The following is a 20,535-nucleotide window of genomic DNA, read 5'->3' as shown; positions in this document are numbered from 1 at the left end:
CTCACACACGGCTCCGCTCCATACACCTCACACACGGCTCCGCTCCATGCACCTCATACACACACGGCTCCGCTCCATACACCTCATACACACACGGCTCCGCTCACCTCATACACACACGGCTCCGCTCCATACACCTCATACACACTTACCATGGCAACCAGCACAGCAGAGTCCTTCAATCCATGGAGGTCCCGATCATGTGACCCCTGACTCCTCCCCTCCTGTGACCTCATCACAGGTCCTGTTTGCACAGAGCAGCCTATATGTGGTGTGCTGCTCTGCGGGTGCAGGGATGACCGGCTGATATTGCACACCGTGGGTTGTGACTAACCTAACAGCTAGGTTGTGAGCAGGGGCGCGAGCACCGCACTAGTGACAGCAAATGTCAGGGATTATGGAGAGTCGGCACCCCGTGTTCTGACCGCCGCTCTGCCGCCCCCTGTCTTTCAGTGAGGACTGCCGCCTGAAGCAAAGGGCTCAATTTGCCCCATGATAGCGGCGCCCCAGGTCATTACGGACACGGCGATACTAAATATGTGTCCTTTCATTGTTTTTTTTATTATTTAGATAAAGAAATGTATTTATTGGAACAATATATATATATATATATATATTTTTCTTTATTTAGGATTTTTTTTTTTTTTTACACATGTAAATATTTTTTTTTTTTGCTTGTTTACTTTGTCCCAGGGGGGACATGACCATATAGTGTCAGATCGCTGACACTCTGCAGTGCACTGTGTCAGATCAGCGATCTGACAGGCACTGCAGGGAGGCTTGCCGGCGCCTGCTCTGAGCAGTCGCTTATAAGCCACCTCCCTGCAGGATGTAGAAGCAGCCCCACAGCCATTTTGGATCCGGGGCCTGCAGGGAGGAGGTAGGAGACCCTCGGAGCAACGCGATCACATCACATCACATCATGTTTGATCGCAGTGTTCCGGGGGTTAATGTGCCAGGAGCGGTCCTCGATAGTCAGCTGACACCCGGCCCCGATCGGCCGCGCTCCCCCCGTGAGCGCGGCTGATCGATGATGATGTACTATCCCATCGGTGGTCATATGGGCCAATACCTCCTCGACGGATAGTACGTCATATGTCAGAAAGGGGTTAAGAAAATCTTCTCTGCCCTCAGCAGCCAATCGCAGCACAGCATCCATTAATTTCTAACCAATCTAATGACACCAAAATAACCCACCAAAGGTCACGGAAAGAGGTCGAAGTATGGTGCAAGAAAAAGCCTACGGAGTCAGGGTTTTTATTTTTTCATGGAGGAGAGAAGGGTAACACAAAAAAAAACACAAAGCAAAGTACAACTGTGGCAGAAAGATGAATTGGACTTCTCAAATTGTTTAAAGCGTTTTTTGCTACATTTTGTTCTCCATGAGGTTTTCACACAGTCTTGGACTTAAACATAGAAATCAGCAGTAAAAAAAAACAAAACAAGCAAAAGACTGCTTTTCGCACACAATGAGCATCAGAAATCACTAAAACCACAAATAAAATTGAACTATTTAAACTGTGATTGCGACTGCGATTTTCCAAAGGGATATTGTGTTGCAACAAAAAATCCTGAAGGTCAATTCACACAATGTGTTTTTATGCATTTTACATATGAAAACCAGGGAGTAAATTCCACATTCATTATTGCTTTTTTGGATGTATTTTCTGTGCGTTTATTATTGTCCTTCCTGCTCCTGAGACATCACATTACCTCCCTTTATTTAAAAAATCGTATCTGCTTTTTGACTACGAGAATAAATGTAAAACTACAAAAAAAAAGGAAATATCTGTACATGCATTTTTTTCTTACATGGAAAATGAGCACCCATTCAAGTTTGAGAATAATTTAAAAAAAATGGACAAGCTGCGATTGTAAAAGCAGTACCACACGTCAATATATGGTTGTTAAAAAAAATGCGTAAATGAGACTTTAAACCTATTTAAAAAGACTATTTCCAAAAGGTGATGGGAAATAACTTGCTTATCGCTGGAACTCCCAAACTACTAAATTTTCTTCCTTTTGAGGGGAAATAATCCCTTAAATCCAAAACACATTGTGTGCATCGACCCTAGAAGAGCCGTACATCATCAGATCAGAGGATGGGGTCGCTGCTTATTGGCAGACATCCCTCCCTACAACCATTGCACCCAATGCACTGCGTTGTCTGTATGCAGTTCTATCCCTACCTACACGTACAGATCTATTCACACTAGACATGACTCTTCCCATCCAAACACATTATAAGCGAGTAGGATTCGGGGAATTCCTGATGTTCTGCAAAAGCTGCAGAACGTCCTAGTTCTTTCAGTGACTGTAGAAGTTCCTTCCTAAGCAGGTCTGATCAGTAGTCAGTGACACGGCGGCTCCGTCAGAGGTTAAACCGTTTTTCCACTTCGGAGGCGATCATCTCGGCTATCGCCATGGAAGAGGTAGCGGCCGGGGACGGGGCGTTTCTCACGTGCAGAATGCGGCTGGCGATGACTCCAGAACCTCCATCAAAAACAAAATCGTCTACCAGGTTCCCGTCACGATCCAGAGCCTGAGCACGGACTCCAGAGGGACCCCTACAAATAAAAGGTTTATGGGGGTTACTCAGGACCATTTCGTAGGTGCCATCATAATCAAACCAGCTGACTGCAGGGGCAGCTGCATACTCTTGGTGGTGGCCGTGCCAGGTACTGCCGCTCCCCCATGTATAGGCACTGCAGCGTGCAGATCCAGGTTTGTGTGTGATCCCCAGTAACATCTATGGAGTAACACCTAGAGCATGCTGGAGTGGTGGGGGGAGTCTGAACCATGCAGCAGGGTAGCAGCAGCCCTCCGTAATAACATTAATTATTTTTCTACACAAGTTGCGTTAGAAAGGGTACTGACATGTGCTCATATCACTCTCGCCCCATGTTCCCATACTAGAGGGAGCATATATGGCTAAAATGGGACGGCGGGGAAGAGGGGGTCCTAATTGACACCACCTATTTTGCCACCAGGTGACCTGCATGACATACCTCTACAGAGGAATAATAAAAAAGCACCATTAAGTCCATGTTCCCACAATGAGCTTTTGACAAGTTTTTGATGTTGCAGATTTTCTGCATCCATTAAAGTAATATAGGTTACGTGCATTTTTTTTTTTTTTTTTAAATATACAGAATAAAATAACTCACCAAAAGCGCAATGTGAAAACATAGCTTCAGGCTGTGCTCTTGGAGCGGTAGGAAAAATCTTCCTATTCATTTGCATGGGAAATCCCCTTTGCAGTTCATAAATGTGTACTTTGAGCTTTCTTTTTCCCGAAAGGAGAGGATCTGCCAGGGTCTGTCCGACTGGTCTCCCGTGCAGCTCGGACCCAGGTGACTTTTAAACGTATGTTTCACAGCGCTTCGGTGTCAAAAGTACCTGGCTGAAATTTAACAGCCGTGGATCAGGGGGAATGTATCAGTTGTCGGCTTCCCTTCAAATATTATTTTAAAGGATTCAGCGACTTATCTTTTTTTAATTTAGAAAGAAAGCAAAGAAAGGAGTAAACAAAATAGGTTTCACTGAATGTGTGCCAGTTCATCACATATTATGTGCCCATTTTGATGAATTTGATGCAAAGTCCATCAGCACAAAAAGGATGACAAAACAAAATTAATAAAAACTTTATAAAATTTTCTACCAGAACCGGATCTCACCTGAGAATATCGTTACTGGACAGCTCTGGGATGAATTTCTGCAATTCCTTCAGCTGTGCTTGTAGAAACAACGCTCGATACATCTCCCCCATCCCATAAACCAGATTCTTCAGGACCAATTTACGAAGGCCGCTGAAATATAAAAGACAAGAGTGGTACACAAGGTGGACAGAGCAATGGTTGCAAAACGCCGCTCACTAGCTAGAACTGCAAACTAGCTTCCTTGGTCAGCACCCTACAATATACTCATGGCTGAGAACGAGGATGCTGGAGGCTGTCTAGAACAGCGCAATAGTGGAATTGACAGTGACACTTCAGGGGTTAACTGCTGCTGTTAGAGGCGGTTGACGGCTGTATAACGCAGCTGTCATAGACCATTTGTGGAGTGAGTTTGGCTCCTGAGCTTGCTCCATACACAGGCATCTGATGTGTGGCGTACATGTACTTCACACTTCGGGAAGAGTTAAGAGTTAATTGAGCAGAGTTGCAATACCACACTTAACCTGTGGACAGGTGTGGCACTGTTTTTAGAAGAAAGCAGTCATGTTACTACACATCAGAAACTCCAAGTAAGCGCACCAGGAAAACCCAGATCAGAGTACTATATAATGGGCGCTCCACCGCTAAGATGCATAAATGATAGAAAATAATCAGAACTCAACCTGTACGTAACGGCTTCTCCAAAATCTCTAGCATTTAAGTCACACAGTCTGTAGCCTTCTCTTTTAAAAGCTAACACAGCATTTGGGCCGAGCCAGATGTTACCATCCATGCGTGGAGTGAAGTGGACCCCGAGAAATGGGAAACGTGGATCTGGAACCTGCAGCCCAATATGGAGAAACACATAAATATCTTACTGGCATCTTCTACTACCTGCAGACAATCTTTGCAGCTTTAGATGTGATTGGAGGAGAAAATACCATGCAAGAAAAAAATAGTTTTCAAGGGTGATGCAAGAAGACCTGTAAATGGTGAGTAAATGTAAGAACAGTAGAAATGATCTGCCAACAAGGGATGAAGATGATGATTGTGAGACCTACTGGGTAAATGTTCCCCTTAACCAGATAACACTTTTCTGGCTTTAGCACCAAATAATCTCCCCGGAAAGGAACGATGCGAGGTTCTGCGCTACAGCCGCTAATCTGGGACACACGATCGGAGAAAAGTCCGGCACAGGTCAGCACGTACTTACAATAAACCTCTTCACCCTGTAAGAAACAGACAGAGTTAGAGACCAGACATTTTCCTTTACTAGACTTCAGAATCCCGGGATTTTTTTTTTTTCTTTTAAAGATCTTCCCACCGTATAACAATCACTTTTTTTTAATCCTTTTTTGAAAAATTGTTCCAAAATAGCTGAATTTTTACGCCAAAATGATGCAGTATTGCGGCAGTTTCAGTAAAAGAACAGCAAAATGTGAATTGCAGAAACACGGCCGTAGACTAAGCGTCAGAAGTTGCATATTTGGTGGTGATTTTTCCGCAGCCTTTTCAGCAGATAAATCTGTGTGCGGATTTTCTCGGAGTTTTGGTGAAAATTTCTACGGAAAACGATGAGGTTTGCTGGAGTCTCATGTACTTAGCTGCGACTATATAACGCTGCAGATTTTCTGCATGCAAGTACGCACCAAATATCCTACGTGTGAACCTAGCCTTAGCACTGCTTCATATTCTAACTCGTCAATTGACAGGAGGAGACCCTTAGGACCCCTCTATTGGAAATAATTTTGGTAGACGCACTGCGACCAATCATTTGCTGACCATGAAGAAGACACGTGTGGCATTCAGTCAGATTACTTTTGACACTTTTAGGGACGATTGCTTGGATCTCACACAGCGATCTCTATGCACCTCACTGTGCAGCTATGGGAGGATATGGACAACTTTGGTGACATTATATATATTTATTAATCATTTTGCACCATTTGCATTTTACAGGTTTTTGTTTTCCCTGCACACTGCTGGTTGAAGAAGGAGTTGTCCGGTAATCCATCAGTGAGCTCATTATGACAGCGAGGCTGGAGTCACACTTACCGTATAAAAAAAAAAAAAAGGTCCGATTCTGACAGCTGAGAATCGCACAAATGTTCCCTGAACAGTGATCCGTATGTAAGCCGTTTGCAATGCGAGGATGCGATTTCCTTGCATCTAGTAACAGTGTGACATCCATATGCAATGCGATTTTAACATGAGCCTTTACATAAAATCATATTATAAAACACAACTGTGAACATCATTAATACCACAACTGATGGTCCCAGACCCATTTATAAGGCAATAAATCCCACTTATTAAACCTGACAGGGCACACCTGTGAAGCGAAAACCATTCCCGGTGACTACCTCTTGAAGCTCATCAAGAGAATGCCAAGAGTGTGCAAAGCAGTCATCAAAGCAAAAGGTGGCTACTTTGAAGAACCTAGAATATAAGACATTTCAGTTGTTTCACACTTTTTTGTTAAGTATATAATTCCACATGTGTTAATTCATAGTTTTGATGCCTTCAGTGTGAATGTACAATTTTCATAGTCATGAAAATACAGAAAAATCTTTAAATGAGAAGGTGTGTTAAAACTTTTGGTCTGTACTGTATATAGTCAAAATAAAAATGTACAATAATAATAAAAAAGACTCTTTACTGGCCCACGTGGCGACGTTTCGGTCCTGGATGCAGACCTTTCACAAGCAATTTACAAGGTGCATGTGCAAGATATTTATGGCAACCAAATTAATAAATCATTTAGCAGCAATATTGGTATTTAGAGTTTATATTATTATTATTATTATTATTATTTATTGTTATAGCGCCATTTATTCCATGGCGCTTTACAAGTGAGGAGGGGTATACATAATAAAAACAAGTACAATAATCTTAAACAATACAAGTCATAACTGGTACAGGAGGAGAGAGGACCCTGCCCGCGAAGGCTCACAATCTACAAGGGATGGGTGAGAATACAGTAGGTGAGGATAGAGCTGATCGTGCAGCGGTTGGTTGATCGGTGGTTACTGCAGGTTGTAGGCTTGTCGGAAGAGGTGGGTCTTCAGATTCTTTTTGAAGATTTTGATGGTGGGCGAGAGTCTGATGTGTTGTGGTAGAGGGTTCCAGAGTAGGGGTGATACGTGAGAGAAATCTTGTATACGATTGTGGGAAGAGGAGATAAGAGGGGAGTAGTAGTTTATACAGCAATAATATAAACAGGATATACAAAAATGCACATGTGAACATGATTATTTAACCCCTTCATGACCTTGGGATTTTCCATTTTTCCATGTTTGTTTTTTGCTCCCCTCCTTCCCAGAGCCATAACTTTTTATTTTTCCGTCAATTTGGCCATGTGAGGGCTTATTTTTTTGCGGGACGAGTTGTACTTTTGAACGACATCATTGGTTTTACCATGTCGTGTACTAGAAAACGGGAAAAAAATTCCAAGTGCGGTGAAATTGCAAAAAAAGTGCAATCCCACACTCGTTTTTTGTTTGGCTTTTTTGCTAGGTTCACTAAATGCTAAAACTGACCTGCCATTGTGATTCTGCCATTATGATTCTTCAGGTCAGTACGAGTTCATAGACAGAAAAAATAAGGTATATTTCAGCTCACCTTTAGTTCATCTGTGCGATGTGGTAAGTATCAATCCGAGCACGGAAACAAAGTGTTGCTGCCACAACACTGGTCAACGTGTAGAGAAAGAAGATGTGGATCCAGCTCCAGGAATAAAATGTAGAAACTTTATTAGTTCACATTAAAATGCTGCTGAGACATGACCGGCATGACTTCAGTCAGGTGCTGGTTGCTCTCTGTTACCCACCATGCCGGTCTTGTCTCAGCAGCATTTTAATGTGAACTAATAAAGTTTCTACATTTTATTCCTGGAGCTGGATCCACATCTTCTTTCTCTACACGAGTTCATAGACACCTAACATGACTAGGTTATTTTTTATCTAAGTGGTGAAAAAAAATTCCAAACTTTGCTAAAAAAAAACAATTGCGCCATTTTCTGATACCTGTAGCATCTATATTTTTCATGATCTGGGGTCAGTTGAGGGCTTATTTTTTGCGTGCCGAGCTGGCGTTTTTAATGATACCATTTTGGTGCAGAAACGTTCTTTTGATCGCCCGTTATTGCATTTTAATGCAATGTCGCGGCGACCAAAAAAAACTTAATTCTGGCGTTTCAAATTTTTTTCTCGCTACGCCGTTTAGCGATCAGGTTAATGCTTTTTTTTATTGGTAGATCGGGCGATTCTGAACGCGGCGATACCAAATATGTGTAGGTTTGATTTTTTTTTTATTGATTTATTTTGATTGGGCCGAAAGGGGGGTGATTTAAACTTTTATATTTTTTTCACATTTTTTTTTTTACTTTTGCCATGCTTCAGTAGCCTCCATGGGAGGCTAGAAGCTGGCACAACGCGATCGGCTCTGCTACATAGCAGCGATCATAAGATCGCTACTATGCAGCAGAAATGCAGATGTGCTGTGAGTGCCGACCACAGGGTGGCGCTCACAGCTACCGGCGATCAGTAACCATAGAGGTCTCAAGGACCTCTATGGTTACAATGCAGAAGCATCGCTGACCCCCGATCATGTGACGGGGGTCGGCGATGCGCTCATTTCCGGCCGCCTGGCCGGAAGCGCCGGTTAAATGCCGCTGTCTGCCTTTGACAGCGAAATTTAACTAGTTAATAGCGGCGGGTGAATCGCGATTTCACCCGCCGCTATTGCGGGCACATGTCAGCTGTTCAAAACAGCTGACATGTCCCGGCTTTGATGCGGGCTCACCGCCGGAGCCCTGTATCAAAGCGGGGATCTGACCTCAGACGAACTATCCCGTCCGAGGTCAGAAAGGGGTTAAAGTGCTATTGTGCTAAGTGATTCCATAGTGTTACATACAATATAGTAATTTAAACAAACATACATAATTGATCATTATCGCCAGCTGTTTGATTCCATAGTGTTATGCTGTGCTATGTTTGCACTTTGCACAATAGCACTTTATATAATCATGTTCACATGTGAATCTTTGCATATCATGTTTATATTATTGCCCTATGAACTCTAAATAACAAGATTGCTGCTAAATGATTAATTTGGTTGCCATAAATATCTTGCACATGCACCTTGTAAATTGCTTGTGAAAGGTCTGTATCCAGGACCGAAACGTCGCCACATGGGCCAATAAAGAGCACCTTATTACTGCCATATGGAGTGCTGTTTCAACCTTTTTGGACTCTACTTACAAGGTTTGGTATATGCCTATGAGACTCTGCACCCCAACTTTTTTTTCTTTTGCCGTGATGTGCTTTATCGTGTGTGTGTGTGTGTGTGTGTGTGTGTGTGTGTGTTACATATACACTCACTGGCCACTTTATTAGGTACACCTGTCCAACTTCTTGTTAACACTTAATTTCTAATCAGCCAATCACATGGCGGCAACTCAGTGCATTTAGGCATGTAGACATGGTCAAGACAATCTCCTGCAGTTCAAACCGAGCATCAGTATGGGGAAGAAAGGTGATTTGAGTGCCTTTGAACGTGGCATGGTTGTTGGTGCCAGAAGGGCTGGTCTGAGTATTTCAGAAACTGCTGATCTACTGGGATTTTCACGCACAACCATCTCTAGGGTTTACAGAGAATGGTCCGAAAAAGAAAAAAAATCCAGTGAGCGGCAGTTCTGTGGGCGGAAATGCCTTGTTGATGCCAGAGGAGAATGGGAAGACTGGTTCGAGCTGATAGAAAGGCAACAGTGACTCAAATCGCCACCCGATACAACCAAGGTAGGCCTAAGAGCATCTCTGAACGCACAGTGCGTCGAACTTTGAGGCAGATGGGCTACAGCAGCAGAAGACCACACCGGGTACCACTCCTTTCAGCTAAGAACAGGAAACTGAGGCTACAATTTGTACAAGCTCATCGAAATTGGACAGTAGAAGATTGGAAAAACGTTGCTTGGTCTGATGAGTCTCGATTTCTGCTGCGACATTCGGATGGTAGGGTCAGAATTTGGCGTAAACAACATGAAAGCATGGATTCATCCTGCCTTGTATGGAGCATCTTTGGGATGTGCAGCCGACAAATCTGCGGCAACTGTGTGATGCCATCATGTCAATATGGACCAAAATCTCTGAGGAATGCTTCCAGCACCTTGTTGAATCTATGCCACGAAGAATTGAGGCAGTTCTGAAGGCAAAAGGGGGTCCAACCCGTTACTAGCATGGTGTACCTAATAAAGTGGCCGGTGAGTGTATATATGTACAGCATATAACACAATAAACACAATAGCTGAAACAAAGCGAAGAAAGTTTAAAGGGGATTTGGCGGAATATAAAAACAACATGGTTTATGAGTGGAACAAAACCCCTCGTAACATTCTTAGAAAGCCGAGAAAAAATAAAAACAATAAGAAATATCCTCTTTCGGCTCAACCAAAAGTAACGTTCTCAACATCGGAGCAATCATCAGTGAATTTGTCAGATGAAGCTTCAGACACCTCAGTGAGGACAGGTGCTGAAACACGTAATCCTAATGCCAAACCTAATGTGAACAATGGAGATGTGGTCACAATGAGGTAAAAAAAAAAAATGGAGGAAAAGAGGGGGGCGCAAGAATCGAAGGAGGGGATTACCAGACAAGGGGGAAAAAACGGAGACTGTAAACATCCCAATTTGGAACCTATCCAGCTATGTGCTTTCCCAAGCCCAGATATCCCTGTTATCAAAGGGATTGGGCTTCTCCCCTACTACAGACTTCAATGTGTGCCAAACCATTATGGATATCAACAGGTTTGCACGGAACTTAAACTTTAAAATGCCACTATACTAAAGACAACAGCATTCTGGAAACTGCTGAAACTAAGGGCTCATACTCACCTGCGAGAAACTCGGATGAGTCTCTCATGTTAATACCCAGCGCTGCTGCCGGCACTCAGGAGCGGAGCCTGCGGCTTCATGTATTCCTATAGCATCGCTACTTCCAACAGATGGCGCTATAGAGGTTAAGCCCTCTTTTTCTCTGAAGAGGCAATGTGCATATGATACTTGAAAAACAGAGAACATTAAAAGATTGATATGATTTGGATGTGACTGATAAAAAAACCTGGGGATCAGTCGGTCAAGTTCCTAACATCTAATACGGATTATTATCCGCTGAAGTCAAGACCAGCAATCCTGCATAAATTCCAAGAGGTTGTTGAATTGGAACTGACTGAACTGAGTAAAAATACAACAAAAAAATACAAGGGCAATTTGAGTAGAAAAGAAAAAATAGCGTTAGATCAATTAACACAAAATAAAGATCTTCTAATTAAAAATGCGGACAAAGGTGAGGCGATTGTGGTGATTAATGCTGGATTGTATAAAATCCTAAACCATAGAGATCTAGAGAATCCGGATGTTTATTTGGAATTAAAAGAAACTCCTACTGTGAGATTTAACAGTGATCTCCTAAATTTACTCCAGGAAGGTGTAACAACTGGAGCTTTGAACGAAAAAATAAAAAAAACATTGCTATTTGGACTACCCTGTCATTCTAGTGTACCATTCCCTACCAAAAATTCATAAAAATATATGTCCACCTCCTATGAGGCCCATAGTGGTGGGGATTGGTGCACTGGGTGAAAGGCTGGGTGAGTGCTTGGATGCACATCTCCAGCCACTAGTTTCTTTGACTCCTAGCCATATACGTGACACGAAGGCAGTGCTTCATGTGATGCATGCTTTTAAGTGGGTGGCTGGTTTCACATGGTTTTCCTGTGATGTACCGTATATACTCGAGTATAAGCCGAGATTTTCAGCCCAACTTTTTGGGCTGAAAGTGCCCCTCTCGGCTTATACTCGAGTCATGGTCGGCAGTGGGGTCGGCAGGTGAGGGGGAGAGAGGTCCGTCGCATACTCACCTGGTCCAGGCGCACCTAACGCTGTCCCATGGTCTCCCTCGCTGCAGCTCTTCCTCTATTCAGCGGTCACGTGGTACCGCTCATTAAAGTAATGAATATGGACTCCACTCCCATAGGGGCGGAGCTGCATATTCATTACTGTAATGAGAGGTACCGGTGACCGCTGATTACAGGAAGAAGCTGCGGTACCATGGGACAGCGTCAGGAGCGCCGGGACCAGGTGAGTATTTCATATTCACATGTACGCGTTCCATAATCCGTCTTCCCGTCCTCTTGCAGTGACTGTGCAGGTCAGAAGGCGCGATGACGTAGTAGTGTGCGCGCCGCCCTCTGCCTGAACAGTCAGTGCAGAGAGATGGGACGCTGAGGAGCAGCAGGCAGCGACTAGAGGTATGTGATTTTTTTTTTTTTTTATTGCAGCAGCAGCATTACATGTGGCACAATACTATATGGGACATCTATGGGGCCATAAAGAACTGCATGGAGCATTATATGGAGCATCTATGGGGCCATAACTGCATGGAGCATTATATGGGGCCATAACTGCATGGAGCATTATATGGGGCCATAACTATATGGAGCATTATATGGGGCCATAACTGCAAGGAGCATTATATGGGGCATTATATGGGGCCATAACTGCATGGAGCATTATATTGGGCATTATATGGGGCAATAACTGCATGGAGCATTATATGGGGTCATAACTGCAAGGAGCATTATATGGGGCATTATATGGGGCCATAACTGCATGGAGCATTATATTGGGCATTATATGGGGCCATAACTATATGGAGCATTATATGGGGCCATAACTGTATGGAGCATTATATGGGGCATTATATGGGGCCATAACTGCATGGAGCATTCTATGGGGTCATAACTGCATGGAGCATTATATGGAGCATCTATGGGGCCATAACTGCAAGGAGCATTATATTAGGCATTATATGGGGCCATAACTGTATGGAGCATTATATGGGGCATTATATGGGGCCATAACTGCATGGAGCATTCTATGGGGCTATAACTGCATGGAGCATTATATGGGGCATTTATGGGGCCATAACTGCATGGAGAATTATATGGGGCATCTATGGGGCCATAACTGCATGGAGCATTATATGGGGCCATAACTGTATGGAGCATTATATGGGGCATCTATGGGGCCATAACTGCATGAAGCATTATATGGGGCATCTATGGGGCCATAACCGCATGGAGCATTATATGGGGCATCTATGCGGCCATAAAGAACTGCATGGAGCATTATATGGGGCTCCTGATTCAATATGGATATTCCAAAACACTTAACTGATGTCTCAATTAATTTTACTTTTATTGGTATCTATTTTTATTTTTTACATATACCGGTAGCTGCTGCATTTTCCACCCTAGGCTTATACTCGAGTCAATAAGTTTTCCCAGATTTTTGTTGCAAAATTAGGGGGGTCGGCTTATACTCGGGTCGGCTTATACTCGAGTATATACGGTAATTAGTCTGTATCCCTCTATTCCCCACAATGTAGCTTTCAAATGTTTATCCATCTATCTCAGGAACAATAGCAGTTATTCAGAGGTTTTATGTGATTTTTTACCTGAAGCAACTAAATTTCTCCCGAGTCATAATTATTGCATGTTTGACAATAGGTATTTTTTGCAGACTAGTGGTGTAAGCACGGAGGCAAAATTCTCCCCTTCACTCGCTAATATTGTAATGGCAACCTGGGAAGAGAATTTTATCTATATATCTTCAAATCCATTCAGAGAAAATCTGGTGTGGATGGGAAGATATATTGATGATCTGGTCTTTGTGCCAAAAGATATGGAGGATGATGCTCAATCTTTTCTCGAATATTTAAACAACAATGATTATAATCTCCAATTTACTGGTTTTCCTGAGAAGTCACAGATTGATTTTTTTTTTAGATGTAACGTTTGTTGCTAGTATTGAGGAGAACAGGGTATTGGTACTCCCTTACCGAAAATCAACTGCTTCAGATGTATACTGGCAGCTACATTTTGCCATCCCCCACATGTTATTAGAAACCTACCTGTGGGTGAACTCATCAGGACTAAACGCAATAGTTCTGATGGCTAAATATATATATATGTGTGAAAGTAAAAAAGTATGCAGATTACAAAATCGTGGTTACCCTAAATGGGGTTTGGAAAGAGCCCATTCAATTGTCAGGAATATTAGCAGAAACAGAAAAATATTAGCAGAAACTCAGGGGGTGACGAAGGAAACTCTACCGAAACGCGCGTCGGGGCGCGTTGTGCACACGGACATTAACCCCCAAAAAGTATCCTGTATGCTTTTCATTTTTTCCACTGGTTTTATTTTTGGCAGAGTAGTGCTCTGATACTTTGCTGGCCCTGATAAATTTTACTGGACCGGTGTATACACTTTATGCTTGCTGTGGCACTTGAGCACTTTAGTTACTGATACACATTATTAGATGTATATATATTTATATTTTATCATATCAGACATATTTTTCACCGTTTTTTTCACTTATTATTATATATTTTTTAGCATCAGGTTTTTCCCCCCTTTTTCTTACACTGTGGGTTATTTCTATATACCTATATAATAATATTATTAATATTATTATATGTCCTGTGATGCACATCTTTTTATATACCTTTTATCATGTTTTGTGATTTGACCATCTGCTATCGTAATAATAAAAATGAATATATGTATATCCTAGCCTAGTTACTCTCCTTCTTTTAGTCCCTGCTCTTGGGTTTTGGTGTAATATATATATATATATATATATATATATATATATATATATATATATATATATATATATATATATATATATATATATATATATACACACACACACACACATACAGACATACGTACACACACCTATACTATATGTATGCATCTATGTATTTCTCACAAGTCACACTGATGGTCCGTGTGGTGTGCGAGTTTTTCTCGCACCAATAGACTTGAATTGGCGAGTCTTGGTCGATATATTTTGCAAATCGCAGCATGCGATTTCACTCGAAAGTATAATATGGCCGAGATAAAAAAAAAAAAAAAAAAAAATACGGTGATGGGAGCAGCCCCATAGATTAACGTTGGGCCGAGTGCTATGCGATTTTCTTTCTCACATAGCATTCGTCCGTATTCCTCTCTAGTGTGATCCGGCCTGAGTTTGTAAGTCTTATCCATCTTTTTCTAAACTCCTTTGTGCTGATTTATCATCTCAACTTTTGTTGAACTTTGATGTACGGTAGTCAAAATTCAGCCGAGAGGAGCTCAGAAAAAAAAAAAAAAAAAACCACAGATAAAAGTTAGAAAATGAGCTCACTGATTGAGTTTTCTGAGATTCTTTCTGCATCCAGCAATGGGCAGGGAGATAAAGAGCCTGTAAAATACAAGCAGTGCAAAATTTTGTAATGAAACCAGATTGCAAAAATTATTGCCTGTATCCTTTAACAATGAACAATTAATGGACACTACGTTTTTAATAACCCATTTGAAAGTGATCTGTGTGGAACCCTACAGTTATTAAAAAAAACAAAACAGATTGTCTAAATTTTTACAACATGAAAATCCAGGTGCAGCCGTGAGTGAAATGAGAGTTACATTACCTGTGTGTTCCTGATCACGACTGGATATTCCAGATCTAGAGAAGCAGGAGATCAGTGTTATGGATGTGAATAATGATATTCTTTTATTTATGCCTGGGAAATGTATCCTTACATGGCTCTGTCCCCAGGATTATGGGACTTGTTCGGCCCATAGTTAGCCTCAGGTGTTACACTCGGCAGATCACCTAACTCGAGTGCTGATGGCGGCACATATCGATGAGCGTAGTGATCAGTGGCAAGTTCAGCCAGACCGCAGATCTCAAGACCCAAATTGCTGTTGGTCAGGAACTTGTGGCCGAAATGCAGAGGACAAAATATGCTGGCAACACAGGACACTGGGTGGTTCAGTGGTGGTTCAATGCTCACTCACCCTGCTCTGATCCCGTCGAGCTCTCATTCATCATTTTCACATCAGACACTTCATATCCCGTTAGGATGCTTCCTCCGGCATCACAGAAATCATCAGTGTACGACCGAGCTACCTGCCGGTAATCTACGATTCCTGTGTATGGAGAGTCCAGCGCCATTACACCCTGCAATGTAAAGAGTGAGGCACACAACCATCCTGCAGACAAACTAAAAGCTGTCAATCACTTCTTGTGGGAGGGAAAACCAAGACACACAGGCAGATAATGAAAGACGAAACAGATTACCGTCTAGTTACCATGGGTGACTGCACTCTGTTCATTAACTGAGTCTTGTCAGTACACATAGTCCCCCAACTCTGGGTTACCTTCCTGGAGCTCCTGCTCCACACGCTGACCTCCTGTCAGTCCCCTCTCCTAGGAAAGCTGCCAAACTGGGATCACCGTCCCTGTGACCAGTGCACTCCCGACAGTCCAGATCCTCATAGGGGCGATAGGTCCCACCAAACACAGTGCCATTACCGACTCTGCAAGCATGGCCTCTCTGTGTGCGGTTCAGCATGTCCGTCCCCACTTGGAACCGTCCAACACACAGGCCATCAGGTCCAAAGCCTCAGCACGTGCTCTTCAGGAAGTTAGCACCTCAAACTCATAGGCCTTCCAGGACTTTACACACGGACCAATCAGGTCCATACACTCTCTCCCCCATGTGACCAGCCCTCAGTCACATATCTGTAACCACTCCCACAGGAGGCAGGTGTGTTTGGTTAGTCAGGCCCGCCCAGCTCTCCGACTAACCCTGTAAGCCTCCCTTTAAAGCTACACAAATACTTGTGGGACTGCAGGTCCCAGAACAACATTACTTCAGGTGTACAGCGCAGACTCCCTCTGCGACACATAAAAGCCATTTATAATCACGCCGGATGTTTCACAATCATAGATATGCCTGCAACTGCCATGCATTCCCATGGCCTCAATGATCCTCTGTGTGTATTCTGAGGAGACCAAGCAGAACCCACTACCTGTAACAGGGGTAACTGCATCACTAACACTATATATATATATATATATATATATATAGTAATATAGTGACCCCTGTGGCAGCTAGGGGGCGCTGTGTGTGCTCCTTGGGATATGCATGGAGGCATATTTGTCATTATAATCGTGGTGAAACAGTGATTAGCAGTGTTGTGAATAACCGATATGTGTCGCAGAGGGAGTCTGTGTGGTAAGTCTGATGCAATGTTGTTGTTCTGGGACCTGTAGTCCCTCAAGAGTGTGTATATCTATGGTGTAGTTGTAAGGGAGACTTATTAGGCTAGTTGTGTGAGATGGGCGGGACAAACAGTGTGAATGAGTGTGAATGTCTGTAGGATGCCTCTAAGGAAGAGAGGTATCCGAGAACCTGTGCGGCACCAACAGGTAACGGGAAGGAACCGTGTTGTACTGATCGGGGTCAGAGTGGAAGAAGAGAGAGACATTGTGTCTGGGGCACCTCTGAGGCCAAGGGGTGTCCAGGAACCCGTGAAGGTTGCCAACGTGTAACGGTCTGAAAACCGTGTGTAATGCTGACCGGGGTCAGAGACGAACTGTGGTAAAGTTGAGTATGTCCAGATACTGTTCAAGCTGTTACGAAGTTCCTGTCGATGTGGTTTATGTTGTGCGAAATAAACCTAAGAGACTGTGTTTTGATAGAAAACCGTGCCTGAGTGCATTAATCCCGTGCCAAGTGAGTGTCCCCCAAGACACGTAGCAGGCGCTATGCTACTACACATATATATATATATATATATATATATATATATATATATATATATATATATATATATATATATATATATATATATATATATATATATATATATATATATATATATATACAGTCATGGCCAAAAGTATTGACACCCCTGCAATTCTGTCAGATTATACTCAGTTTCTTCCTGAAAATGATTGCAAACACAAATTCTTTGGTATTATTATCTTCATTTAATTTGTCTTAAATGAAAAAACACAAAAGAGAATGAAGCAAAAAGCAAAACATTGATCATTTCACACAAAACTCCAAAAATGGGCCAGACAAAAGTATTGGCACCCTTAGCCTAATACTTGGTTGCACAACCTTTAGCCAAAATAACTGCGACCAACCGCTTCCGGTAACAATCAATGAGTTTCTTACAATGCTCTGCTGGAATTTTAGACCATTCTTCTTTGGCAAACTGCTCCAGGTCCCTGATATTTGAAGGGTGCCTTCTCCAAACTGCCATTTTTAGATCTCTCCACAGGTGTTCTATGGGATTCAGGTCTGGACTCATTGCTGGCAACCTTAGAAGTCTCCAGTGCTTTCTCTCAAACCATTTTCTAGTAGTTTTTGAAGTGTGTTTTAGGTCATTGTCCTGCTGGAAGACCCATGACCTCTGAGGGAGATCCAGCTTTCTCACACTGGGCCCTACATTATGCTGCAAAATTTGTTGGTAGTCTTCAGACTTCATAATGCCATGCACATGGTCAAGCAGTCCAGTGCCAGAGGCAGCAAAGTAACCCCAAAACATCAAGGAACCTCCGCCATGTTTGACTGTAGGGACCATGTTCTTTTCTTTGAATGCCTCTTTTTTTCTCCTGTAAACTCTATGTTGATGCATTTGCCCAAAAAAGCTCTACTTTTGTCTCATCTGACCAGAGAACTTTCTTCCAAAACGTTTTAGGCTTTTTCAGGTAAGTTTTGGCAAACTCCAGCCTGGCTTTTTTATGTCTCGGGGTAAGAAGTGGGGTCTTCCTGGGTCTCCTACCATACAGTCCCTTTTCATTCAGATGCCGACGGATAGTACGGGTTGACACTGTTGTACCCTCGGACTGCAGGGCAGCTTGAACTTGTTTGGATGTTAGTCGAGGTTCTTTATCCAACATCCGCACAATCTTGTGTTGAAATCTCTTGTCAATTTTTCTTTTCCGTCCACATCTAGGGAGGTTAGCCACAGTGCCATGGGCATTAAACTTCTTGATGACACTGCGCACGGTAGACACAGGAACATTCAGGTCCTTGGAGATGGACTTGTAGCCTTGAGATTGCTCATGCTTCCTCACAATTTGGTTTCTCAAGTCCTCAGACAGTTCTTTGGTCTTCTTTCTTTTCTCCATGCTCAATGTGGTACACACAAGGACACAGGACAGAGGTTGAGTCAACTTTAATCTATGTCAACTGGCTGCAAGTGTGATTTAGTTATTGCCAACACCTGTTAGGTGCCACAGGTAAGTTACAGGTGCTGTTAATTACACAAATTAGAGAAGCATCACATGATTTTTCAAAAGGTGCCAATACTTTTGTCCACCCCCTTTTTTATGTTTGGTGTGGAATTATATCTAATTTGGCTTTAGGACAATTCTTTTTGTGTTTTTTCATTTAAGACAAATTGAATGAAGATAATACCAAAGAATTTGTGTTTGCAATCATTTTCAGGAAGAAACTGAGTATTATCTGACAGAATTGCAGGGGTGTCAATACTTTTGGCCATGACTGTATATATATACATACACACATACATATATATACACACATACATGTATACATACATATAGACATACACACACACAGTACAGACCACAAGTTCGGACACGCCTTCTTATTTAAAGATTTTTCTATATCTTCATGACTATGAAAATTGTACATTCACACTGAAGGCATCAAAACTATGAATTAACACATGTGGAATTATATACTTAACAAAATGTGAAAAATGTGGAAAAGTGTGAAACAACTGAAAATATGTCTTATATTCTAGGTTCTTCAAAGTAGCCACCTTTTGCTTTGATGACTTCTTTGTACACTGTTGGCATTCTCATGATGAGCTTCAACAGGTAGTCACCGGGAATGGTCTTCCAACAATCTTGAAGGAGTTCCCAGAGATGCTTAGCACTTGTCGGTCCTTTTGCCTTCACTCTGCGGTCCAGCTCACCCCAAACCATCTCGATTGGGTTCAGGTCTGGTGACTGTAGAGGCCAGGTCATCTGGCATAGCACCCCATCACTCTCCTTCTTGGTCAAATAGCCCTTACACAGCCTGGAGGTGTCTTTGGGGTCATTGTCCTGTTGAAAAATAAATGATGGTCCAACTAAACGCAAACCAGATGGAATAGCATGCCGCTGCAAGATGCTGTGGTAGCCATGCTGGTTCAGTATGCCTTCAATTTTGAATAAATCCCCAACAGTGTCACCAGCAACGCACCCCCACACCATCACACCTCCTCCTCCATGCTTCAGGGTGGGAACCAGGCATGTAGCATGTAGGGTCCACCCGTTCACTTTTTCTGCGTCGCACAAAGAAACGGTGGTTGGAACCAAAGATCTCAAATTTAGACTCATCAGACCAAAGCACAGATTTCCACTGGTTTAATGTCCATTCCTCGTGTTCTTTAGCCCAAACAAGTCTCTTCTGCTTGTTGCCTGTCCTTAGCAGTGGTTTCCTAGCAGCTATTTTACCATGAAGGCCTGCTGCACAAAGTCTCGTCTTAACAGTTGTTGTAGAGATGTGTCAGCTGCTAGAACTCTGTGTGGCATTGACCTGGTCTCTAATCTGAGCTGCTGTTAATCTGCGATTTCTAAGGTTGGTGACTCGGATAAACTTATCCTCAGAAGCAGAGGTGACTCTTGGTCTTCCTTTCCTGGGGCGGTCCTCATGTGAGCCAGTTTCTTTGTAGCGCTTGATGGTTTTTGCCACTGCACTTGGGGACACTTTCAAAGTTTAACCAATTTTTCGGACTGACTGACCTTCATTTCTTAAATTAATGATGGCCACTCATTTTTCTTTACTTAGAATTTGTATTATGGCAAGAAAAAAGCAGCTAACAGTCTATTCAGTAGGACTATCAGCTGTGTATCCACCAGACTTATGAACAACACAACTGATGGTCCCCACCCCATTTATAAGGCAAGAAATCCCACTTATTAAACCTGACAGGGCACACCTGTGAAGTGAAAACGATTCCCG

General features: G+C 42.6%; 1 protein-coding gene across 2 annotated transcripts in view; it reads right to left on the bottom strand.

Moving 5' to 3' along the window:
• Nucleotides 1–1,243: 1,243 nt before the first annotated feature.
• The window catches only part of L2HGDH (L-2-hydroxyglutarate dehydrogenase), a 47,157-nt gene continuing 27,865 nt past the window's right edge, over nt 1,244–20,535 (bottom strand). The window contains exons 5-10 of one of the 2 annotated variants that reach the window (XM_077267336.1): nt 15,560–15,722; nt 15,190–15,224; nt 4,718–4,885; nt 4,340–4,497; nt 3,678–3,809; nt 1,244–2,567 (exon numbers count right to left, since the gene is read on the bottom strand). In XM_077267336.1, the coding sequence (XP_077123451.1) occupies nt 2,372–2,567; nt 3,678–3,809; nt 4,340–4,497; nt 4,718–4,885; nt 15,190–15,224; nt 15,560–15,722 (852 nt within the window). In that variant the 3' untranslated portion in view covers nt 1,244–2,371. The remainder of the gene's footprint in view (nt 2,568–3,677; nt 3,810–4,339; nt 4,498–4,717; nt 4,886–15,189; nt 15,225–15,559; nt 15,723–20,535) is intronic. The other variant, XM_077267337.1, reaches the window with a different exon arrangement.

Source organism: Ranitomeya variabilis, chromosome 1 (assembly GCF_051348905.1).
Source record: "Ranitomeya variabilis isolate aRanVar5 chromosome 1, aRanVar5.hap1, whole genome shotgun sequence".
Taxonomy (NCBI): domain Eukaryota; kingdom Metazoa; phylum Chordata; class Amphibia; order Anura; family Dendrobatidae; genus Ranitomeya; species Ranitomeya variabilis.
This window is presented reverse-complemented; position numbering and strand designations above follow the sequence as displayed.